A 25,466-nucleotide genomic window follows, 5' to 3' on the forward strand; every position below is an offset into this window, starting at 1 on the left:
TGAAAATTTAACTGAAAAGTAGCTTAAGTCAATAGTGTCCATGAGGAAGGGAAATGACAGCTGTTTCCCTTCTCAGAGAAATCACTTTAAAAGGAGCAGGAAGAGAAGAAAAAGAAGGAAGGAAGAAAACTGGGTTGAAACTTGGCATTTACTTGAAGAGGAGCCAGCAGAATGCACATGCAGAGACAGTCTCCCAGCACAGAGGGAAGGCATCGGTCAGAAGGCTTCCTTGGAGCTATTGAATTTCTTGGGTGGCAGCCTCGGAGGGGAAGGCAAGGCACCAAAGTTGCATTCAGGGTTCTCAGGGCCAAGAGCTGGTGTCTGCGAACTTACGGGGATGGAGCGGCTCAGGAATCTCGCTGAGGAAGAGGAGAGGCCGGTGTAGGAGGGCCGGAGGGCGGTGCTGGGCTCCTCCGTCTTGGCGCACTGGGGGCTCGGCTGACTGTTCAGGGGGTTCCCAGTGCTGCTGGTGCTTCTGCTGGACTGGTTGTTGTTGAGCTCAGGGTCATTCCTGGCAGGCGGCTGGGGGCTGCCATTCAGGAGGCTGGTGAACGGGTTGGCTATGAAACCCACCCTCAAGGGTGAGGCAGCCTTTTTGTTCTCTGGGTCATCTGCTGCATTGTTCAAGTTCCCGAGGGAACTGGCTAGCCGGGAGTTTATGGAAAAGCTGGATGAAAAACACAGATGAGGGGGTAAAACAGAGACGACCGTGTATACTCACGCCGAGGTCACAGTTCTAAAACACATCATTCAACGCTGGGGGAATGCGATGAAGACAGTCTGGCTGGTGCTGATGGTGACACAAGGGCTTCCTTACCGCTCTTGGTGATATTCTAATATGCGGCCTTTAGTTATACGTGTTAACTCCCCCTGTCAAAAGGAGTCAGCTAAGACCCGAGAAGCGGGCTAAAACGCTTTGACCAGAGATCGTGAAACAGACCATGTGGGGGTCCTATTTGTCCTGAGGCAGGAAGGAAATGAAAAGGACTCTATAAAGAGAGAGTACAAAGCAGGCTTAAGGACAAGATTTAACCTCTTTATAGTTGATCATATGACCACAGCAAGTGCCCCTACGCACTTCAGTTCTGCCCATTCACCTCGGGGGAGAAATGACAGTATCGCGTGTTACTAGTACGTGCAACTGGACTCCGTTTTCTGGATCACGTTAGGCAAGCTGTGGAAAGGGACGTTACATGGCATCCACTCCGTGGCCGTGTCCCCGACAATTCAAGACAGGAACAGAAGACTGGAGGGCCACCAAGCCTTTCATGGTCTCTCCCCTTCCTCCCGGTCCCCTCCTCTCACAAACTTCACCGAACTCCTTGTCTGCTGCCACCTTCCCCCCTACCCCGCCACCGCAGGGGCCCCAGAAGGACAGAAGAATTACCTTCTTACACTGGCGCCGGAGGACAAGGAACCTCTGTTTATCCTCTTGGCCGTCACTGATGGGGACAAAGCCACTTTTGAGGTCTTCAAAGTAGATGCAGATCCTTGTGGGGAAGAACTCAATCTTTGTGGAGAAAAAACGGGCAGAGCGTCACACAGAAGCTGTGCTATCTTAACACGCAGTCAGGTGACTAGGACAGGAGAAACTGATCAACACTAAAGAGATCATGGCAGGTCCCAGTAATGGTGACTCTGGCAGCAGCCAACACTGCTGCAGCCCTCGCTCTGCGCTGGGCGCTCCTCTAAGAACCTTGCAGACGTTAAAGCCGCTCATCCTCACAACAACCCAGTGCCTGGCGAGGGGAGGAAGCGGAGGCACAGAGGAAAAGCTCCTCGTCCAAAGCACTGAGCCAGCAAGTGGCAGAGCCGGGTTCCAAACCCAGGATCCAAAGTCCTGCTGGTAACCACGATCCTGCCACCCTTGGTCACTTCCCTTCCCTTCCTTGCCACTGGCATTCATGCCTCCCAAGACCCTAGATTCTATTTCTTTATATTTTAAATCTATCCTCTCCTTCCCACCCTGAGACTGCCCTAGGTAAGGCCATCACTGCTTCTCATCCTTGACTCTTAGAAGCACCTTTTAATCTTCTTTAAAACGCACATTCTGAGTAGCCTCCAGCAAAATCCAAAATATCTAATCATGTCACGTTACTGTTAAACCATTTCATCTTTCCTCGGTGCCGAGAAAGACTAAACTTCTTCACTTGGCTTCTAAGGCCCTCCAAAATCTGGCATTTGCCTCTCTGAGCAGGCCCAGCTCACCACACTTTCCCATTGGACACTTCTACCCCAGCCACGCAAGATGCCCTGAGTTCCCTGAGTGGATGGCACCCACACCTCTGTCCAGGATTCATCTGCTACCTTTCCTGCCAAGGCATCTTCTCTCCTTACTTCCCCCTCCTCCTTTCTCTTCCACCTTCATCTGACTCCCTCCGACTGCTTATCCTTTGATGGTCCAATCAGCAGCTACCTCTTAGGGCTGAATCCCAGGCAGGGTGAGCATCCCATCATACGTTCTTATAGTAAATCATAGCTCTTCCCCCACACGTCATTGTCTGGTATTCGTCTTGATATAAGCTCCATCAGGAGCAAAGACTTGCCTCTCATTTCAATGCCCAGTGACTGGCACAGGCCAGACTCAGAGCAGGTATTCAATAAATGTTTGCTGAGTGAACAGGAAGGGAAAACTGACTCCAATCTGGACAGAGCCAGGGTCCAGGCCTGGTTTTAATATTGTATCTGCTTTGTTCTGGACAAATCGCTGAATGTAGCTGGACCTTGTTTTCCCTCCAAACAGCAGCTTGTAACATGGTTTGCCTCTAAAATAAGAATGGGAAAAGTTGGCCAAGGAAGCAGCTCAAAGCTTCTAGAGAAGTCTGGGCCCTCTCAGAACTGCCCCCACAAAACAACCCTAAAAGCTAGGGCTGCATAAGAGCAGAGGGGAGGGGTGAATCTGCTTCCTCCCCGCTCCGCTGATGGCAGGTGTGGTCAGACACTCCTACTGCCCTCGCCGAGCCCTGGGCCGGACAGACCCTGAGACGCTGGCAGCCAGAGACCGCCAGGGAGCGTTCAGGGCACGTTTGTCCAGGGAAAAACACTAATGCTTCCTCCTCCAGCAGAGAAGAGGTAAGGAAATAAAACTAATGCAAAAGTAGGAGGAAAGAAGACTAACAGACATGTTAAAAAAATTCAAAGTGCAACCTATCACTGGCTTGAGAGGCATTTTTTTTGTTATTGTTTTTGTTAATATTTTATTCATTATTGTACTATTTTAATTGTTTTATTTTGGGGGGAGGAGGTAACTAGGAGTTACTGGGGGTTGAACCTAGGACCTCGTGCACGCTAAGCATGCGCTCTACTACGTGAGCTATAACCTCCCTCCTTGAAAGGCATGTTGCAGAGCAACTGTAGCTGATTAGAGACCCCACAATGCTCTAGGCACACAGTGTACACTGGCATCATGCCCACTGCCACACAGCCCTGTGGGCACCTCAGGAAAACAAAACTTCTTCATGATGGGCATTCAAAATAAAGCATATTTTAACCATCTGAAACAGCAAGGAAGGAATTTTAAGAGTGAAAAGCTGTGTGCAGTTTATTCCCTTGGATTGCAGGGTTGGGAAATGCATCTAATAGGTAGCATTCATTTATAAGCTACAGGAAACTCAACCTCGCCGACAGTACCTGGAAGGCTGGGACACTGCTCTTGGATGCCCTTTCATATCCTCCAACCTATGGAAATCAAAGACAAATGATCACACGTCACCAGGGTCACACACTTAGGCAAAGACGTATCATCTGGAGACAGTGGGTAAAAGGGGAAAACCTTGCAAACGGGTATTAGTATTTATTCACTTTATGAAATAAATCCTAGAACCAGCAAGAAATCTATTTCAGTCATTTTGTTTCATCTTGAATTTCATTGACAGCAAATTGCTTTTCAAGCAGAGGACGGCATTGCGTCTACTCAGGGTAAAGCATGTTTGATGATGACGCCATGATGCTGTTAAGAAAAACTAAGTCCCCCAAAAACGAAAAAATTTCTGAGGATAAAAAGAAAAAGGAAAGAAAAACATGAGCCTTCTAAAGTTTGTATCACAAAGATTCTCTCGTTTCTTTTGCCTTTTTATTTGCCAAGTTATACTCCAACTTATCCCTTCCTCCCCCTTATGATTTCTTCAAAATCACAGATAAATCTGTCTGAAATTAATTTTAATCAATATAAAGCAATTTAGAGTTTCAAGGGAAAATGGTGAATAAAAAAGACTGGTAAAGTAAACCGATCTTGAAGAAGCTTCCACTGACTTAATACATACAGTGAAAAGAGCATGGACTTTGAACAGCACGGGCTTTGAATATCAGCTAGGGAGTGAGTCAACCTCTCTAGCATCAAGCAACCAACTCAAACGTGGTTAATGGTGCTTACATTTGTGCAAACCCAGCTAATCCTCACGTCTAAACCAGGCACCTAACACGGCTCCTGGCCCATCGCAGCTGCTCAATAAATGGTACATTTCCTCTATCTCCTAGTGGTAGCTGGTGATTATTATTAACTACCAGGCTTCCTAGCCCATCTTCCCACCTTATTATAGAAAATAGTGACCTCAACTTTGAGCTGTATGAACCTTCATTTTTCAGGGCAAGAAACCAGTACTCAAAGCATAGGTAATGGTATGACCAGACCCAATCTGACTTCAGTGTTTGTAATCCTCCCAGATAACACGTGGAAACTAAGTTCCACGTGAGTATGTGTTTGATGTGTAACATACTAGCAAAACGTCCCTCTTGCTATGCATTTTCCCTCGCTTAAAAGTCAAAGGAAAGTGGCCATTTCCCGTTATATTCATTTGTGGACTTGCCACCCCTTATATTCCAATAGAGAATGTTGATGTTTATAGATTTTTGTACCTACATTGATTCTGAAGGCTTTTCTTTTAAACCTAAGCTGAATTATCAGAAGATTTCAAAGGCTGCAGTCAGAAGTTAAGTCCCATCAGGTGATTCTGATGAGTAATTTCAGACCTACAAACCAAGATGGTTCCCAGGCATGGATAAGAACTGCTTATTTAATTCTCAAAAATAGGAAGTAAGGCTAAGGAGTTAGGGCATACCACAGCTTGGAATACAATACGTTTCCGCATACTTTAAACACAAAAGCCTCGGCACATCTGCGAACATTCATCACAAGACAGGAAACCCACCCACAGGAGAAGAGCGGCATGCCACTCTCAGAATTCCAGTGGGAATGTGAACAACGTCCCAGAGACAACCAACTGCTTAGCTGTTTAAGGCGGAATCCCAGAGATTAAGATGCAGCATTTGTTTTCAATTCGCTTCTAAAATTTAGCTACTCCCCACGGGGATAAAATAATAAATAAATAACACAAAATAGTAATAAACCATAAAATGAGAGGAGGACATGGTACTTACAGAATGATATTCAAGAGAGAGGCTTAGATATTGTAGTCACAAGTGGCGGTACAAAATAAATTTAAAAGTTTAAAACAGACCTACCTAAATGCACAGGATGGCGAGGAGCGTGGCTGTCTCTGACTTTTTAAGGCACGGAGTTTGTCTCCCTGGGTTATGTTATTTTTCATTTCCACATCTTCATCCTCTTCTAAATTATTCTGGGAAAAAATGCATGTTCCACAGAAAGGTTATTATGAATAATTCTGCTTTAGATAGAGTTCCTTAATAGCTTATGAATTATTATTATATATTTTATATAGATTATCTTAAATAGCTTTAATGCACCATGAATTCAGCATTGGCCACATACATACTAAAGAAAGCTGGACTAATCACCAATTAAATATACCGACCAAATTCCAAGTCAAAGCAGCCTGGGTGTGGGTGTGGTGGGACTTAAAAGGAGCTTTGTTCCAATGGCCCACAACCTCAGGGACTCTCCCGCAGACATAATCATGCTTTGGAATACAGCTTAGACGCGGGCTGGCTCAAGAGATACAGCACAGATACATTTTCAGAAACGACCAGGATCCATCACTGCAACTTTCATAACTTGTTTACAAAAGTGAAAGACAGAAGAGTTTAGGATATCTACACAGTAACTTATTATTGGACACTTGTTAATAAAGCACTCGAACTTTTTCCGAAAGGAGTTAAAACTCACTAGATTGGGAAAGTGTGTTTCCTGCTGAAATAAGTCTTACAGCTGAAAAAATATGGAAGTAGCACACTAGGTCTTTCTGCTTGCCAGCTCACAATTAATTCTCACAACCCAGGGAGCGGCAGTAGGGAGAGCACTGTTACCCTTTGTTTAAAGATGAAAAAAAGAGGTGTTTGTGGAAGTTAAGAATATTGCTAAGCTCCCCTAAACCGTTCACAACAGAGCTATGATTTTAAAATCAGATTTCCTGTCCTCAGATCCAATGTTCTTTCTAAAATATACACCACAGCATACTAACATTGCACCATAAAGATTGTATTTTGCCTGTTTCCTCACCTGAAAAAAAAAATCAAAAGCTTTGAGTTTGCTAAGATCATTTCTAGCCATAAGAGTCTCCTCTCCTCTTTAAAGCTAGAATTCTTCTTTGATGAAGAATGTACAAAAATATACTTCCCTCAGTCACATTCTAGTCATTTCTGACAGCCACTCCTGGATCAAAATGCCTTTTTTCCTCCTGCTTTTTCACCCATGTTGGGATCCATGGATACATCTGGGGCTCAGCAGGCATGTCCTGGGTAAAAAGACCACACCTCTCTACTACAGCTCTGAGTTTAAAAAAGAAAAACACACATACAAAGTATTCAGGCAGTGGGAAAGAAGAAGAAATGAAGATGAAAGCTTCCTAGGGGAGCCATCCCTTAGCTGAGTCTTAAAGAATGAGTACAAGTGATCAAGCCAAGCCAAGATCACAGGGTGGGTCATCCTGGCAAAGAACACCAGTTCAACAGTCACAGGATCCTGGAACCTCAGAGTCAGAAGGCTCTCTTACAGTCATCTAAAGGCGCCCATCCATAAAGTCCCAAGGAACCATCTATATTATTCATCTTTGTTCATACAACCCGGTGGGGGTAAACCTATCACCACCCGAGGAAGTCTGCAGGAATAGAAGCTGGGCAGCCCTGAAGGCGAGGCTTGCAAGCAGGCTGGTACACCTGAGAAGCTGAGCTTAGCATCGCCCAGCATGCAGTGTAGCGGGCTGTCACCAGTCACTTGTGCCTGATGGAAGGACTAGCACATCACCAGAGTCTCCAGAACATGAGGTGGGATCAAGAAGTGTATTAGCCTTCATAAGATAGGCAAGGAAAGCTTCTTGAAGGACTTGACGTGGTCCCCACCCCATCAGTTTCACTGTCCAATGGGGGCCTTTGTGGGAAAATCCAGGAGATCTTGTTTGTCCATTCAACTAGAAGGATCTTGTGTTCCCTGCTCTAGAATGTCTTCAAAATTCTAAGGAAAAGTGATTTTCATCCTGAAATTCCAAAATTCAACCTATCAGTCAAGTATAAAGGTAGAACAAAGGTACAAAGGTACAAAAATTTACCACCCACCAAATCTTCCTGAGAAAAGTATTATAGGGATGTGCTCCAGGAAAAGAAGACATGAGAGCCAGGAAAATTAGGGATCCAACTGAAAAGTGTAAAGAGAAGGTCCCAGGTCAGAACTCCACGTTTGGGCTAGAGCACAACCAGCCTGGGTTGGAAGGCAGAAGTGTCTTCAGGAAAAAAAATGGACTTGGTAAGATTTTTTTGCTGTGTTGAGATTTTGGAAAAAAAAATGTAAATTGCATGACACAATTTGTGGGACAGGGAGAGTAGCATTCTCTTCTCACAAATATAAAGAAAACTACACAAATAAAAAAGGCATTTCACTATAGGAAAAATAAGAGAAGTTCAACAAAGAAAACAGTCATAGTAGACTGCTAAGCTCAACAGTGAACAATGTTTACGTGGTAATAATGCATACATTATTGGGTTTAACCAAAAAATTATAATATAGCTACACTGGGGAGCGAGGGGAAGTAGACAGCAAGGTAGGAGAACTAATCCTATCTACCATAACCAGGAGGCAATAGAAAAATGTCCAAAATTGATCAATTTTAAAAATAGCATTATAAGCAAGATATTTAGAAATATGACAGTGAAAATATTAGTATAATTTGCAAAAAGGTTCCCCCTTTTGAAAGCGGGTCTGGGGGTACAGAGAGGCGGGATAGGGACCTGATTTTTTTTTATTAGAATTCAATACTTTTAATATTTCTCAAACCATGGTCATGTATTATTTGAAAAGCTAAAAATTAATTTAAAAATATACAGTTGAATGAAGTAACAGTGTATTTTATGTTACACTTCACATGTGTTTATCTTTCTCATTTTATTGTAAATCTTAAAGGTGAAATTTTTTAATTATAACAGATTTCAAACATGTAGAAAAATAACAAAAATGATGTAACAGACAGTGATGAACCTAACTACCCAGAATTAATTTTTTTCTTAAGCTTCTTAAGGAGTTTTCTTAAGGACCTCAGTTCTCAAAGAAAACACGACATGTCCCAGGTCTCAGCCTCTGGAGAAGAGAACTATGTCTTTTCTAAACAAACAATATATGTATTTTATCGTACAATACTTGTTTGTCCTAGGTAACAACAAACTACAGAAAAGAGATAAAAAATATTAAATCTATCTGTATACTTACTATCATGAGCAAAACACATTGGCATTCTGTCACAGAATCTTCCAGACTTTTCCCTGTGTGATAACACACCCAAAGGACATATTTCTCTCTCACAAAAAGAGGCTGAATTATACGTGCTGCTTTGAAATTAACATTTTCCACTTAAATATATTGTGCAAGTGTTTCAGAGTAAATTTAAAACCCCTTTGCATTATCATTCTTTATGGGTCCATAAAATTCATTGTCTAGATGTACCAAATTTTGCTATTTTTCTCTAGGTGAGGCTGTTTTCTGTCTCTCATCACTATAAGCAGCGCCAACAAACATCCTTCTGTAAACACATGGTTTCTGAACACTGTCCTGTTATTACTGCCTTAAGATAAATGCACGGAAGGGGACTTGCTGACATGTCTTCTGCCACGTTATCAAACCGCCCTCCAGAAAGGCAACACCACTTTCAACTCCAAACAGCAATGTCTAAGAGCTTTTTGGTCCCTAAACCCTTGCTAATAGCGCATACATTTCTTTAATCTCATACAACTTGATAGATAAATAGCATGTGCTTCTTTCATTTCTAGGCAAGTAGAGCATTATTTTATATTTACCAGACATCAGGGCTCCCATTTTGTTTTATTTGTGCACATGGAGTTTTCACATTGGTTTTTTTAAGAGTTCTTTACATTAAAAAAAAAAAAAACCTCATTCAAATGTGTTGCAAATATTTCCTCCCAGCTGATTACTGTGAGGAGAATGAATTACAGAGATCAGGCCTGGGGTGGGAGGGCACAGCGGTGGTCTGGTGAGAGATGACAGGTTGGATTAGGGCATGAGAAACTGCCTGGAAGTCAGGACCTGGGCAAGGAGGAGGACGAGAAAAGGTCTGGACATGGAGTACAGGGCTGGAAAAATCTGCTAAAAGGTAAACCATGTTTTGTTTCTTTTAAATCTCAACCTATATCCCCTTTTATTTCTGAGGCTGCTGTAAGAAGTTTCAGCCATTTTTAGGGTGGAGAATATAAAACATATGAGCTATAAAATTCTTCCTAAGTGATTAACAGTCTTCAAACGCTTGACAAAAATAGTTACATACAATGTTGTTCGTAACACATTGAAATTAAATTATAAAATCAAGAAACTGAAAAGCTACATAGGAGGGGACTCTGGCCTCCGGGAACCCTACACTGACACCCAGACAGGAACACCGCTAAGCCCTGCATTTATTAGGGCACCTGCCACACATACCAGGTCACAAGCACCTGTGTGGGGAAGCGTACATTAGAAAACACAGTTCCACGTTTCATGAGGCATAAATGAGTCCCGAGAACTGGCGGACCTGGGGAAGTCTGAAGACGTTTCTCATCAGGTGCCGGTAGGCCTCATTCTTTATACCAGAGTCATCCCTCACGATGACAAACGATGAACAAAGACACTAATGATAAATGCCGATTATCTAACTCGGCCTCCCTGTCCCCGCGGGCTCCAGCCCCTCTCCCCACAGTCCCAGTGCAGCCCCTCTCCTGCTCCGTCTGAGCTGCCCGGGTCGCAGCAGCGTCCCTGAGACAAAGCCACATGGTTGCTGGCAACAAGGATGAAGAAAACTAGCCCAGGGAAGACCTTTGTATCTTGGCTCCCCAAGCAAAGGGTCTGCTCTCAGACTCCCTGTCGCCCTCTGGAGGCTCTGAGCATCAGTGCATTTGCTTTTGGATGCCAGCCCGCTTCACATAGACAAGAAAATGAAAGCCAACTGAAGCCCATGGAGGAGCATTTTTTAAAGACAGATTTACAGGTGATGGTCTAGCTAAAGAACAAATAATAGCATAAAATTTGAAGATGTATGTTATTTCACCCATTGTCCTCTATATACAGACAAGATCAAAACTAAAATCAAGTAAGTTAAACTCTGCCCATCGATTTCAGTTGGATAAAGTAATTACTGACCAACACATTAATAAAATGGTGACTGAGTAAGCGACCAGGGGGGCTGCCGTGCGCGCCATTAAGAAAGGATCTATTAGATGAAGTACAGCACACCAGGGAATAAAGAGGGGAGAGTTATAATGGAAAAATGACATAGGAGGAGAGTTTGAAATAGAAACAAGTAAAAATAGAAGTCTCAGGACTGAAAGAAAAAGTTGAAAATGGAATTTTTAGCAGATTTAAATGATTTGGCGAGGAAAAATGTCTGGGTCATCTCTAAAATTCTTTTCAGCTCTCAGATGTTAAACCTACAAGACACAAAAGCTGGGGAAAGGCAAAGAGGTCATCCTCGTACTGAGCTGCTTCTGAACAATAAAAAGAAGCTGTCTTCTCTCCCTCCTCCTGCCATTGGCTCAGACCTTTATCACCTGGACCACTGCCTCATCACCAGCTCCCTTGCACCACTGGCCACATACAGACACCAGCACCTCTTCCCCACCGCAGCCAGGGTGAGCGCCCCAAACTGTGAATCTCTAGTCACCCCCCCCGACCAGCAGCATTCAGATTGGAACTGGAACGCCTTAGTCCTACGAACGGAAAGCAGGGTCTTAGAGATTTCATTTGTACTTCACAGATTTTCCTCTAAGGTGCACCCCGCTCATGGGCAAAGGACTTCATAAATCACAGCACCTCGGTGGTGAACACCACATTCTGATTTACCTGACTGTCAGTTTATGTGAACTGATCTAAATAGCAGCACCCAGATCGACCTAATCAGCCTCGCTACGTCAAGAGCACATACTGACGGGTGTGTGGACACTGGGCTATCAGCCCAGAGCAGGAAAAGAAAAGGATAAAAACAATGATAGTTACAGGAGAAATTTACCAGGACAGGCCGGCTAAGGTTACGGTCAAAATGACAGTATGTAACGTACCAGAGCCCCACAGAGGACCCCATAGAGGGGAGGCAGGGTACAGAGAGAGGCCTCTGGGCCAGGGGCTGAGGGCAGACTCTGGAGCCAGAGCTCCTGGGTTCAAACGACAGCTCCACTGTGTACTTTTGTGATCTTGGGCAGATGGCTTAACTTTCTCTGCCTCACTTATGTCATCTGTGAAATGGGCCTAGTAAAGGTGCCTATTTCATACAGCTGTAATAAGGACTAAAAAGTAATCCATGTAAAGTGCTTAGAACAGTGCCAGGCATGCAGTAGGTGTTGGTTAGGTTGTTGCCTTATAAGCTCCTCATTTCACTCCTTAAATATCTGGCACTTTAAATAAAGTGCTTTAAATTCCATCTTCTTAAAGATATTTTTTATAACCCCAACATGGAATGGACCCTAAGATCCCTGAATGTCAAAATGAGCACTTCTGGCTGGTACTATTTTGCATTTGAGCACATGCTACCCTTGAATAACTTGGATTATTACCAATTTCATGTCTGTTTTCCATGAAAACAGAAGCATTCACTCAAGTAGTATTTACGAAGGCCTGTGGTCTAGGCATAGACTTACGACGAGGGCAGATGGACGCCTCCGTCCTTATAAAGCGTGTCACCCAGCAGGGAAGGCGAGGTAAGGACCACGGAGGAAAAGAACAGGCAGGAGCAGGAAGCAGGGAGCCCAACCTGGTCCCACAAGACGGGCTGCGTGTATTTCACAGTTCCCAGCCCAGCACCGAATGAAGACCAGGTGCAATGAAGGTTAAGCCTCTACTGTTAAAAGGTTTCTCGTAACTCTAAGTGGGTGAAGGGAACCACTTCTTTAACGCCATAGCCTATTCCATGACTCTGACCTGAACCATTCTGGTTGGTGCTTCAGCTTAGCTTCCTTTCAACCACCTCGTAAGCACTGGAAAACCACATATTCAAGCTCTCCAAATCAGGTAGCCACAGAGCTTCCTCAGCTTCCTAATGACCAACCACAGGAAAATTCCTACAGGCCCAGGTGTCATAAAGTAATTTGCTACTTCCGCTTTCAATCCAATTTTACTTAAAAAACAAAACAAAACAAAAACCTCTAGAGGAACACTGCTTTTTTGCACTTTCTTTATGTATACACTAAATAAATCCAGCATTCCCACAGGCTTCTACCCTGAACGTTGGTATAGAGCTTGAAACACACAAAAACCCTTGCGGCATTCTCAACTGATATTCCCGCTTGGAATTCACGAGAATGATAAGGAAATCACTGACTCTGTTGCACGCACTTGAGTAAACTAACTCCCCATATTCGTGTAACGTTCTGGAGACAGCGCCAGATAAGCATGGCAATAAAAAGGCTCAGGATCAGAAGAGTCACTTGCACAAAGCATCACCAAACTATAAAGTGGTCCAAACCCATGGATATGTCACTGTCTATAATCTTAACCGCACCATCATTCTCTGGTATTTCTGAACGCTTTCATCTCTGCCCTCTAATTTCAAAAATAATAGCATTTCTGAAAGAAAGCCAAAGTAATTAACTTGGAGGGTAAGGGAAGTAGGAGGGAGGCGGGACAGCCAACATCTGAATATATGCTCATATTTGAAACTGACTTATTTAATTTACTTATTTATTTTGTTGAAGTGTAATTGATTTACAAGGTCAGTTTCAGGTGTACAGCAAGGTGATTCAGTTATACATACACATACGTATATTTTTTTCTTTTCAGATTCTTCTCGATTGTATGTTATTACAGGAAACTGAGTAAGTTCCCTGTGCTCTGCAGTAGGTTCTTTTGTTTATCTATTTTACATATAGTAATGTGTGTCTGTTAAGCCCCCAAAACTGACTAATTTTAAATTTCAATCATATTGCATTCTTCACCCTTTCAGTGATAAATAAATGTTAATTAGTCTCAAGTTCAACAAACTGAGATCTACAGAAAGTATGAGAAATGAAATGTTCTCACCACCAGATGTTAATTTAATACAGATTATGATATAAAAAACAAGTACGTCCCTGCAAAATAAGTATGCTTCTCAGATAGACAGATAGGTTTTACGTTTGCCTTTTCAGAGGTCATAATTCCAAAGCCCTGTTCACTTGAACTCAACCTGGGGAGGAAATGCTGACCAGAACAAGAAAAGTCTTCTGGCTTAACTATAGTATCACGATAAAATGTCAGTTCAGATCCTTTTGTTTGCTCTGAATGGGCCAAACTACAACACAGAGATGAGAAATGGTCAACAAAAGCTCTGGACATCAACATGACCTTGGCCAAGATTTACGTTTGGTCAGGACAGATGACTCAAACAAGTAAACTTGGCCCCTTTATCAGTGGCCATCCTGGAGAACATACCACAGGGTTGAAAACTCACTTCCTCCAGCAGTTCCCAGCCTTTCTCTGGAAGAAAACTCACTCTCCCTAACTCCAAGCACTCTGGTTATCTTTCCTGGTGAAAAAAAAGCCTGTTTGGGATGCCAGCTGCTGACCTAACAGAGCTATGACACGTCTTTTCCACTGTGGATTCCTTGAGGGCTAAGTCCATTCAAAGCTCTTGTCCATGTCCTATGGGTCACTGCCTAATAGAATGCACATCTAAAAAACTTTTTAAAAAAAGAATATACATCTATACTTGCTGCTTAAATATTTTAATAGTTTTTTTTGCCCCTTTAGGGATATAAAAATATAAATATTAACCTGGTGCTTAGCTTCCCCTCAGGCATATTATGGTAGAAAGAGCTAAACTAGGAGTTAAACTCCCAGCTCTCAGGGAGGTCCCACTAATTAAAAACTCTGCAAACTTGGGCAAGTAAACACTTTGTGGGACCCAGGTTTCCGATCCACACCAGAGGGGAAATTAGAACAAATTATTTCAAGGCTGCTTCTAGCTCCAAAAATGCCCATGGTCCTAATTCTTAGTAAATCACTATCTTGTATATTCAGAGGTAGCAGGTGTAATAGAAAAAACATGGATTTGAAATCAGATAGACATGGACTGAATCATGTTTCTAACATTGAGATTAGAACTTCTCTAATATTCAATGTCCTTATTATAAAAAGGATAATATTGCCTAACTCACCCAGTAGTTACAAAGGTTAAATCAGAAAATGTACCATTTTAAAGTGATTTGTTTATAATAGAGTCTCAATAAAAAAAGTTGCCCCTGATTATGTTTTCAACTCTAGACTTACTTTAGAAATCATGAATTTTTTTATTTTATTATTTAAAAAAATGTTTTAATGGTGGTACTGGGGGTTGAACCCAGGACCTACATGTTAGGCATGCACTCTACTACTGCGCTATGCCCTCCCCTCCAGAAATCATGAGTTTACGGCGTCAGTGTACGACATGTGGTATGTACTATTTCTTTGATTGTCACGTTAAGATTTTTCTTCTTGATATCTATTTTCACTTTCAAATAGAAAGTTTGCTTTTTTATTTCTTTTTTGTAAATATTTTCCAACCCAGAGTGGCCTCCTTTATAATTGTACTCTTTAAATTACAGCTTTTTTTCTTCTTAAGGATAATTGCTTTCTTTGCTCTGATTCTTGCTTTATAGATGATGACTCCATGCATAAAAATTTAGTACTCTCAGCCTTCAGAGAAGAGATATGACTATGTTATATGTGTTCAACTGGGAAACGAAGAAATGCAGAATGTTAGTCTTAAGGAGACACAAAAATCCTCCCAGGAAAAAAAACTCACCTCTCCAAATCTCTCCACATTTTGTATTTTAGGTAAGTTTCCACAAATAGACATATCATCCAAGCTGGAAAGAATTTTATTAATACTTCCTTCACAGGATGGTCTATTTTTCAGTTTGGATCGGAAAATGTCTCCTTGGACCCATAACGATGCCTGTTTTCTGTAAAAAGGAGAAAAAACAAAGTAATCTTTAAAATAAATGACTATCACATCCTCAGAAGTATGAAGTCTTACAGTCAAAAAGATCAGCAGATATACATTTACAAATCAGACTAAAAAGATTATGAAGTCTTAGAATAGAGGAAAATAGTCACTTTCTGAAAGCCAAAATGAATTCTATTGAAGTTCTATACTAAACACAAACACCCTTCTAATATATACCTGTATCGCTCTACATGGGTTGACTGTTAATGTTCTCAGATGCTTAGAACCAATTCCACAGCAGTAAAGACTGTGAGCCAACTTGTCTTTTAAATATGAATTTGAAATCGCTAACATATTTCTCAAATAGCAATTTGGTATGTCTGTTAAAATAGCTGGAGTGAAATGGACTCAAAGATGTGGGTGAAAGAACTTGAGTTAGATGGAGATAATATCTTTAGAAAGTACTGAACACCTAATTGTCTGTGGTCCCATGAAAAGCCCTGAACACATCACTTTACAAACCCACCCTTACAAGAATAAAGCTTATAGCCTCAATTAGATTATCCTTTGGGAAAAAGAAAATGTGTTTGATGTTCATCTATAGGCTTTCCTTTACTTAAATGAGGCATACTTAACAATTGTTTTCAAGGTTCTAAGAAAAAAACTTAAAATATTTAAGCAAAATGACAAACTGGGGTTTCTATTTTTATTGATGGAGTCACTCTCATACATTAAGATAAATTATCCCATAGAATCTTTTTCGTTCTATACTATACCATACCGCAAGGAATAGAATTAAACTAAAACATTGTGGTTTATCATAAGGAATGCCAAGAGGCAATGAAACAAGAGCATTATCAAGTTTGCTTAGGATCCTAGGAGACGGTGCCCCTAACTCAAAGTGAAAGAATCAGAAAGAAGTTGTCTGAGAGTCCAGAAGTATCTGGAAAGATGGGCAGGGCTTAGCCAGCGAGAGTATTCCCCGACAAGGAAAACAACGTGGGCTTGGAGAAATAGTGGTATCAAAGAACACGGCATGTATGAAAAACTGAGTCGGCTGTTGTCTGACTTGACTGAAGCCCTTCTGCCTCACAAGAGAGGAGGAGGATGTGGGAACCAACTCTGGATGGGCTCCACACGCCATGCTGAGTCCTTTACATTTGATCTCAAAATTGAAGGGAAGACCAAATTTAAAAACAAAACAAAACAACACAACAAAACCATGAAGTGGGAACAGAAGCCAAAAACCTGGAAGACCCAGAAGGCTAAACTGAAAAAAACTCCAGTTCCAAAATGTTATAACATGAAGACTCGGATGCTGCTGCCCACTTAAAGATGAAAATGACAAAGTGACACCTTTTGCTTGCTCAGTTTAAAAGACTCAATCTGTCCCATCCCTGGAAAGACTTGATTTGAACCTGAAGATTACAGATGAATAAAGTGTCAAAGCTGATCTGCGTGTTGCTAAGCGATGCTGTACGCAGGTGCTCCTTAAGAAAAAGCAGCACTTCACGCAAGTACCTTTTTTATTGACAATGGAAACCACGCTAGCTTTTATTGTGATGTCTGTTACTCCTTAAAAGCCTCACCTTAAACAGAAGAAGTAAAACATGTGTTTTTAAGTATTCAGCATTTAAAAATCAAATCCAATGAAGCTAACCTAACAATTCAAAGGAAACCTTCCAGTAAAGTAGTGCATTTTCTAAAAGAGAGTGACTTTATTGACCCTCTGCCAAAAAAAGATCACATGCTTTGAAGTGACAGGATGAAATGTGGCTTGATTTGAACAGAGGCCAGTGTTGGAGTGACTGTTTTTGGCCACGTTCCGGCCCTGGGTTAGTCAGGTGTGGACTAGCCAAGCCTGGGACATTAAAAAAACTAAATAACTTGGCTTCATTACAGGCCAAATTATAATTAATTCTGATATAAAGCTTTCATGAGTCTTTAAAAATATATACATGCTTTTAAAATTCCTCTAAGGAAAGGCGTCGGTTGCGTTGTTACAGACATTTCTGGTCTTGCATTCAGCACACAGTAGGAGCCGCTGTGCGGCTGCTTCTGTTTCTGCTGACCCTTCCCCCTTATTTCCTTGACTGCACCCTAATCCCATCTCCACACCATCTTAACTCTTCATCACTTCTTCCATACTGGACACCTGTTTTCCCAGTACGACCCACCCTGACCCCAGTGTCCATCCAAAACCACCACTGGTCTTTTCACATAGAAACTCAGCTGACTTTCTAGCTCGACCCAGGCCTATTCTAGCTGGGACTTGAGCCCCAGTCAGTCCAGTGTGCCTGCTACCACCACCACCCTAAGGCTATTATGGGAACAGAGGTAGCTCCTGGTTTAAAAGATTGGGCTAATAAAACAGTCTACCTTGATGTCCAAGGAGGACAGACTAGAAAGTATACCCACGATTCAAGAGGTAGGAAGGAGACAGGAGTTCTACTCCTACTTTGGGACAAATGGAAGATCTCACAGGAAGATGTTTAGAAAGAATTTATGAGGGTGTAGGGGAGGGCTCTTGGTTCTGAAACAAATAAGAAGAGACAAAAATGACTTAGGGAATCCCCAAAAAGATTCAACTAGATAATTCTCGTTTAGGAATGCAATCCCACAATTAGAAGCTAGATCATTGGTATCACATCAAAATACAAACTTTGCAACTAAACCTAATGCTTTATGGCTTATATATTTTTTCAACTCTAACCCTTTTCACACAGACACAGAACGAACAAAAACCATTCAATCTTCTATCTATAGTAATTGACATGAGTATTTCAAGATAAATTTCTGATGCCACCATTGCCAAAAATTCTTATATATACCTTCGTTTTACTTAAACCCATGTTAGAATCATACTTTTTCTTAGCCAATAAATTCAGTGCCAACTGAGAGTCAATAATGGATTAAATGATGCAACAGTAAACACTGAAGAGCAACACAACTGAGTGTTATGCAAAACTGACTGTCAGATAAATAGTGCAAACTGCAATGTGCTTGCTATTTTAATAAGTAAAACCACAATATTGTTTTTACTGTTGTTTTAAATTCTTCTCTTTATAATATTTCAGGTTTTAATTTCTGTATTTTAGGAAAGACAAGTTCTTAAGTCTTTAAAAAAGATTGCTAAAAAATTTCATCCACATTCCTTGACCTGGTACATGTATCCAAAAAAAAAATACTATAAATAAAAACAGTAGGAATCAATTGTAATTGAAAACTTGAGCTATTATTGTTGGATATTTTTAAGCACTTTTCCATTTTCCTGAATAGGTTTTCTCCATCCTGTTTTTAGTAATTTCCTGAACTAAAGAGCAATGGTTGAACCGTCAGTTTCTGATGTTGCTCAGTCCACTTGTGAAACTGACCAAATGCCAGCAGCACCAAACTGAACGTGGCATAAACTGATATCTACAAGTAAAAATGGGCCACAGACCCCTGTTATACAAGGCGGCTGACGGACAGGCAGCATCACCTCCCCTGGGAACTTGTTAGAAAGGCAGCACCCCAGGTCCCACCCCAGGCCTCCTGAACCAAGATCCCCAAGTGAACGCTACGCATTTTAATATTTGAGAAGCACTGCAGACAACTGAAGGCTTACAACTAAATTACAACGCTGAAAAATATCTGACTTACTGGAAGTTGATGAAAATACCTATGATAATAAAGCAGAATGGGGGAATTTTGGGTTTATGGATTTGGGAATAAAAAAAGAGTTCAAACACAATGCCATTTCCTTAAATATAACTTGCTTCAAAATAGAAGCACTGCTTTGCAAAGACAGAACTTCCTGCACAGTCCAGGTTTAAGCTTTACCGAAGTTTTCTCTGTCTCAGCAGAAACAACAACAGCATCACATCAGTCCCCATAAGAAAAAGATCTCTCTCTGTGAGTGAAAGTCCCCATGGGAACTTACTGCCTGTGTCTCAAGGACCCTCCTCTAAAGGATCGTGATCGAGAGGGCAGCACAGTAAGTACCACACAGCGAACAGTCAATACAACAAACCAAACACATTTTATAATTTGCTTGATTTGCTTAAAAGCAGCCTGATCTCATCTTTGTAATCCTATAGGTCTGTCTAAGAAGGATGAGTTTAGACTTGGCTCAGTAATAAAAGAGTTACGTCTGTGCAGCATTTTAAGAACTCTGAGGATATTTGGTAGAAGGCTTATTTTGGGTGCAGAATAGTATTTTTAGCTTATGAATATCAGCTTTAAGTAGAGAAAACAACTTGATGGTTGTTTTGCAAACAGCTTTATTTATATCCTGCAAAAAAGTTTAAATATAAAATTTCAAACTGTAACAAAAGAGCGATCTCGATTTGCCAATACATAAATCCATCAGCTCACAAGGATGCTAATAAACATCTCTCATACTGCTGGTGACATAAGAGGAAGGCTTCTTCAAGACAAAGAAATCAACACCTGGACATATGCTGCTGTTTAAGGACTAGCAGGATGTGACAAACCAGCTTTCCTAAAGTCACAGATTAAGAATTGACATTACCTCAAAAGCACTGATTGGATTTTTCACCTCTGAAAGAATACAATCCCTCTAACTTGTTCAGTCATTTTCAACAGATGAAAAGCTATCAGAAAACTTTTTAATCCTCTTACTTCTTTCCTAATGAACGTGTTACTTATTCATGCTTCTGCGTCATCACTGACATCACTCCCTTCATTTCTCATATCATTAGTCAGACTTCAAAGCTCTTCATCTCTCATATCATTAGTCAGTTTTCAGAGCCTGAGATTTATTTGCCTGACATGTCCCTGGTGCCCATCTCTAGCTCTTCAGTCTCACTTCTAGCCCCTCTGACAAGTCCCCATCCCCTCAGACATTAGTAGGCTCCTTTTTAGCTTCTCTGCCGCGAGACTCCTTCCACCTGATTGATCTTACACATTGCTCCAGCCCAGTCTTCTTTAAATAGCATGTCTGCTGCAGGACTCTCCCGTATCAGATACTCCAAAGTCGAAATGTGCTGGATGAGAGAAGTTCAGGACACACATGTTCACATTAGGGTCTGTATATCTTACTGTACATACTTACTGACTCTACACAAATGTACACTATGTACACAGATGTATTTGTCTGCACGGAACAAAGCTTCTGTAACAACTACCACAAGCTTAGAAGAGCACACATTCACTTTCATTCGGTTCTGGAGGCCAGGAGTTCACCATCAGTTTAACTGAGCTGAAGTCAAGATGTTGGCATGGCGGGTTCTTTCTAGAGACTCCAAAGCGAGAACCTGTTTCCTTGCCTGTTTCAGCTGCCAGTGGCTGCCCATGCTCCTTGGTGTATGGCCCCTACCTCCAGCTTCAGTCCAGTCTGTTTCCATTGTCACATCACCCCCTCCTCTGACTCCTCCTGTGCCTCTATGATTACACTGAGCTTCCAGAATAATCTCTCCACTTCAAGATCCTTCAGTTGATCACATCTGCAAAATCCCCATTCATAATATATCAAGTGAGGTTTATTCCACAGGTGCAAAGCTCACTCAGTATTAAAAAAAAAATCAATGTAATCCACCACATTAACAGGTTAAAGAAAAATCACATAATCACATCAATCAATGCAGAAAAAGCACTTGACAAAATTCAATATTTGCTCATGATAAGAACTCTCAGAAGACAGAAATAGAGAGGAATTTCCACAAACTGATAGACTTCCAATTAATACTTAATGATGAATGCCTGGATGTTTTCCCCACCAAGGCTGAGAACAAAGGAAGGATGTCTGCTCTCCCAGTCTTAATCATCACAGTGCTGGAAGTTCTAGCCAGTGCACCAAGGGAAGAAAAGGAAGTGAAAGATATAGAGGTTGGAAAGGAAATACAATTTGTCCCTATCTGTAGATGACATGATTGTCTAGACAGAAATTCCCAGGAATTCACACACACATATTCTTAAATTTCAGGATACAAAATAAATATAGATAGAAAATCAACTGTATCTCTACATATGAGCAACTAACACATGGACACTGAAATTTTAAATACAATATCACTTACAGTCACTCAAAATAAAACTAAATATTTGGGTGTAAATCTAACAAAATGGGACTTACATGATGAAAGCTACACAATGCTGATGAAAGGAATCAAGGAAGGCCTAAATAAATGAAGAGACATACTGTGTTTTTGGACTAGAAGATTCAGTAACAGGAAAGCTGTCAGTTCTCCCCAAACTGATACAGAGATTTAACACATTCGTACCAAAACCACAGCATGATTTTTTTTGTAGCTATGGAAGATTATTCTAAAATTTATATGGAAAAGAAAAGGAACAGGCATTGCTAAGACAATTTTGTTAAAGACAGAAAAGTGGGAGGAATCATTCTTTTGAAGTGAAGGCTCACTATACAGGTACACAATCAAGACAGCGTAGCACTGGAGGACGGAAAGACACCTACCTCGATGGAACAGAATAAAGAACAAAGAAATAGATCTATCCAAATATGCCATCTAATTTTTGGCAGGGATGTAAAAGCAATTCAGTGAAGAGAAAAATAACCTTTTCAACAAATGGTACCAGAGTCACTGGACATCCAGCGGCAAAAAAATGATCCTTGACTTCAGTCTCACGCCTTACACAAAAATTAACTCAAAATGAATCACAGACTTAAATGTAAATATGTAACTCTAAATAAACCTTTTAGGAAAATATATGATAAACTACGGGGATCTAGGGCTAAGCAAAGAGATTTTCAATTTGATCCTAAAAGCATGATGTAAAACAGAAAAAAAAAGCTGACAAATTGGACTTCATCAAAATTTAAGAAATCCCATTAAGAGAATGAAAGACAAGTTACAGACTGAGAGAAAATATTTGCAAACCACTTATCAGACAAAGGACTAGTATCTAGAACATATTAAAAACTCTCAAACCTCAATAAAAAGAAAACAAGCAAGGCTAAGAACAGACAAGAGATCTGAACAGGTCCCTCACCAAAAAGTTACAGGGATGGCAAATAAGTACATGAGAAGTTGTTCATTACTACTTACAGTTACAGCGTCAGTGCAAACTGAAACCACAATGATGGATGTATCATTACACATCTATCAGAAAGGCTAAGAAAAAAATGCTGGAAAACATGAAAAGAAACTCAGTCACTGAAACACTGCTGGCAAAAGTGTAAAACAGCACGGCCATTCTGGAAAATAGTTTGACAGTTTCTTATAAAACTAACCATGCACCATACAGCCCAGCAATTGCACTCTTGGGCACTCATCCCAGAGAACTTCTGTTATGTTCAAACTTACGTTTGAACAAACCTGTACAGGAACATTTATAGCAGCTTTATTCATAACAGCCCAAAACTGGAAACAGTTCAGCTGTCCTTCAACAGGTGGATGGTTAACAGCAGCACATTCATACCTGGGAATGCTACGCAGCCATAAAAAGGAACAAATTATTGATACATGCAACAACCTGGAGGGCTCTCCAGAGAACTATACTGAGTAAAAAAGGCAGAGTCCAGAAGGTTAAATGCTCTATGATTCCATAAATATAACCTTCTTGAAATGACAAAATATATAAAGAGAGAACAAAGGAGCAGCTGTTAGGAGTCAAGGAGGGGGTTTGAGCAGGAAGGGAGAGCACCTATAAAAAGGCAATCTGAGGGATTCTTACAGTGATGGAAATGTTACCTGTAACTGTACTGAACTGTATCAGTGTCAATAACCTAATTGTTTCTTTTTTTTTTCATGGAGGTACTGGAGATTGAACCCAGGATTCTGTGCATGCTAAGCATGCACTCTACCACTGAGCTATACCCTCACCCCAACCCCGATATCCTGATTATGATATTATACAATAGTTTTGCAAGATGTTAATATTAGGAGAGATGTTTACATTAAGAGAAAGCGGGTAAAGGGTACACAAGAGTTCTCTCTGTCATTTCTTACAACTGCATGTTAACCTACAATTAAGCTATTCCTGATGAATTATTGATCTAAATTCAATAGGAAAATCAATGGAGCTTCTGAAAGATAACATAAAGGAATATATTCATACATTGGGGTTGCCAAAGATGTCTTAAATAGAATACAAAATGGATTACCTATTTAGGAAAAGATTAACAAAATGGGACTGCACTGAAATCAAGAAATTTTGTTCATCAAAAAGCACTACTGAGAGAGTGAAAAAGCAAACCACATGAGTAGGGGGCTATATGCACATTACAGAGAATGGACACTGTACTTGCATCCAGAATATTTAGACTCCCATAAATCAACAAGAAAAGATGGTCTGATAAAAAGATGGGGAAGAGACGTGAAAAGACGTTTCATATAAGAGAATAAATGAATGGCCAATAACTACATGAAAAGATGGTCAGCTTCATTAGTCATCAGGAAAAAGCAAACTAAAACTACTAAGCAAATTACCACTGCAAACAAAATACAGTGGCTTGAATTTAAAAGACTGACCCTACCAAGTATTAGTAAGTATATGAGGAAACTGGAACTCCCACCCATGCTGATAGGAAGGTACACGGACATACCTACTTTGCAAAACTCTTCAGTAGCACCTGTTATAGCTGAAGGTTCCACTCACAGGTATACATCCAACAGACAGGTGTACCAAAAGATATGAAACAGCCAAGAACTGGAAACAACCTAAATATCCACCACCAGAAAAGCTAAAATGTCATATATTCAAAACAACTTAAACAGCAATGAAAATGAACACACTATTGATACACATAATAAAAAAAGATAATGTTGAGAGAAAGAAGTCAGACACACATAGTGTTTGGTTCCATTTATGTGAGGTTCAAGATTGGGCAAAACTCAGCAACGGATTTAGAAGTAAGAACCGTGGTTACTTGGGCAGAAGGACTGGGTGGCGAACGGTAGGACACAAGGGGTACTTGCCGCTCATTTGTCGGTAAATGTTTTATTTCCCGATCTGGAGGGTGGTTACATGAGTTCGCTCACTTCATGAAAATTTACTTAGCCTACCTCTCAAGCCACCCACTCCCAGCTCGTTATTTTCCCCCCACACTAGCTTTCTTTCTAGGCTTCAGAAACGGTACCCTTGTCCTCATCTCAGGACCTCTGTGTGCCGGCTGCCGGGAACACAATTCAGACTTCACCCACCCTCAGTGTCCCAGCCGCCTCTCCTTAAACTATGTCCTCTGCCAGGAGGCACATCAAGTCAGGCTTGAAAAAGAAAGGCAGGAGAGGAGAGAACAAAAAAAAGTGTACATGATCAAGTAAAGAGAAGACGACCTCTGGGCCACTTAGAGGCACAAAGCAGATTAAGCCACAGACCGATACCTGGACGGAGGCAACCCAAAAGCCTGGGAAAGCCCATGCGGGTATTTTCCACACTGGTTCCACAGGAAGTACTGCAAAACATGGAAGGTACAAGCCTCAGACAGAGAACTTGTCTTCAGGAAGGTTCTGACCTAAGCATTCGTAATAACTGACTTTACTATTTCAGTTGGACACGGAAGTCATCCCTGCACCTCAGTTTCACAGATGAATACTCCCACCTAAGTAAAGATCCTAAATTTTATGGCTTAAGTATAAATGAAACACTCTTCTTCATCTTAGAGTGCCTTTGCCTCGTAACCCTAACTCCTGCTGTTATTATTTTGAGACCCGGCAGAGAGAGGAGGCAGAGGAGGGAGGAGGGAGGAGGAGCTGCAGACATGAAGCGGGAGGCTGGTGGCATTTCTCCGATGCCCTGAGAAATCTCGGTGAACCTGACCAGGGCAGTTCTCAGCTACATCTCCTCACCTTGTGAACCTCACGGAGCAAAGAGCCGGGGGCAAGGTGAGTATTCAGTAGGTACCTAATGAATGAACATTCTTCCAAGTGATTTTAAGAGATGGCTTAAAGATCCAAGCTTAGGAATGTTTCTTACTTTCTAACCCGAAGGCCATTTATTCAACTTACGTACGTGATTAGTACAATAAGCACCTGGCAGAAACACAGCACAAAGCTCCATGAGTCAAGTCTGAATGCAAAATGCAGAACTGTGGGAACCACTGGCAGAGAATGGGACACAGAAGGAAGCTCCAAGACAGCACAGTAATTTCACTTGTATCTCACAGGCCAAAAACCTAGGAACTTACTATGTTCTTAATGATCCTGATCTTGGGTATTTTTTTCTCGTGTGTTCATTACACTTCCGCCTCATTCTTCTGAAGTATAACTGCTCATGTTC

General features: G+C 41.2%; 1 protein-coding gene across 11 annotated transcripts in view; it reads right to left on the reverse strand.

Moving 5' to 3' along the window:
* CDC14A (cell division cycle 14A) overlaps window positions 1-25,466 on the reverse strand; it is a 145,928-nt gene that overhangs the window by 15,224 nt on the left and 105,238 nt on the right. For 7 of the 11 annotated variants that reach the window (XM_072968119.1, XM_072968122.1, XM_072968121.1 and 4 more), the window contains 5 exons: window positions 15,138-15,297; window positions 5,461-5,576; window positions 3,631-3,678; window positions 1,388-1,510; window positions 131-667 (listed from right to left, as the gene is read on the reverse strand). In XM_072968119.1, coding sequence (XP_072824220.1) covers window positions 217-667; window positions 1,388-1,510; window positions 3,631-3,678; window positions 5,461-5,576; window positions 15,138-15,297 — 898 coding nt within the window. In that variant the 3' untranslated portion in view covers window positions 131-216. The other 4 variants (XM_072968120.1, XM_006197366.4, XM_072968126.1 and 1 more) reach the window with 3 other exon arrangements.

The sequence above is a fragment of the Vicugna pacos genome, chromosome 9, assembly GCF_048564905.1.
Source record: "Vicugna pacos chromosome 9, VicPac4, whole genome shotgun sequence".
Classification (NCBI taxonomy): domain Eukaryota; kingdom Metazoa; phylum Chordata; class Mammalia; order Artiodactyla; family Camelidae; genus Vicugna; species Vicugna pacos.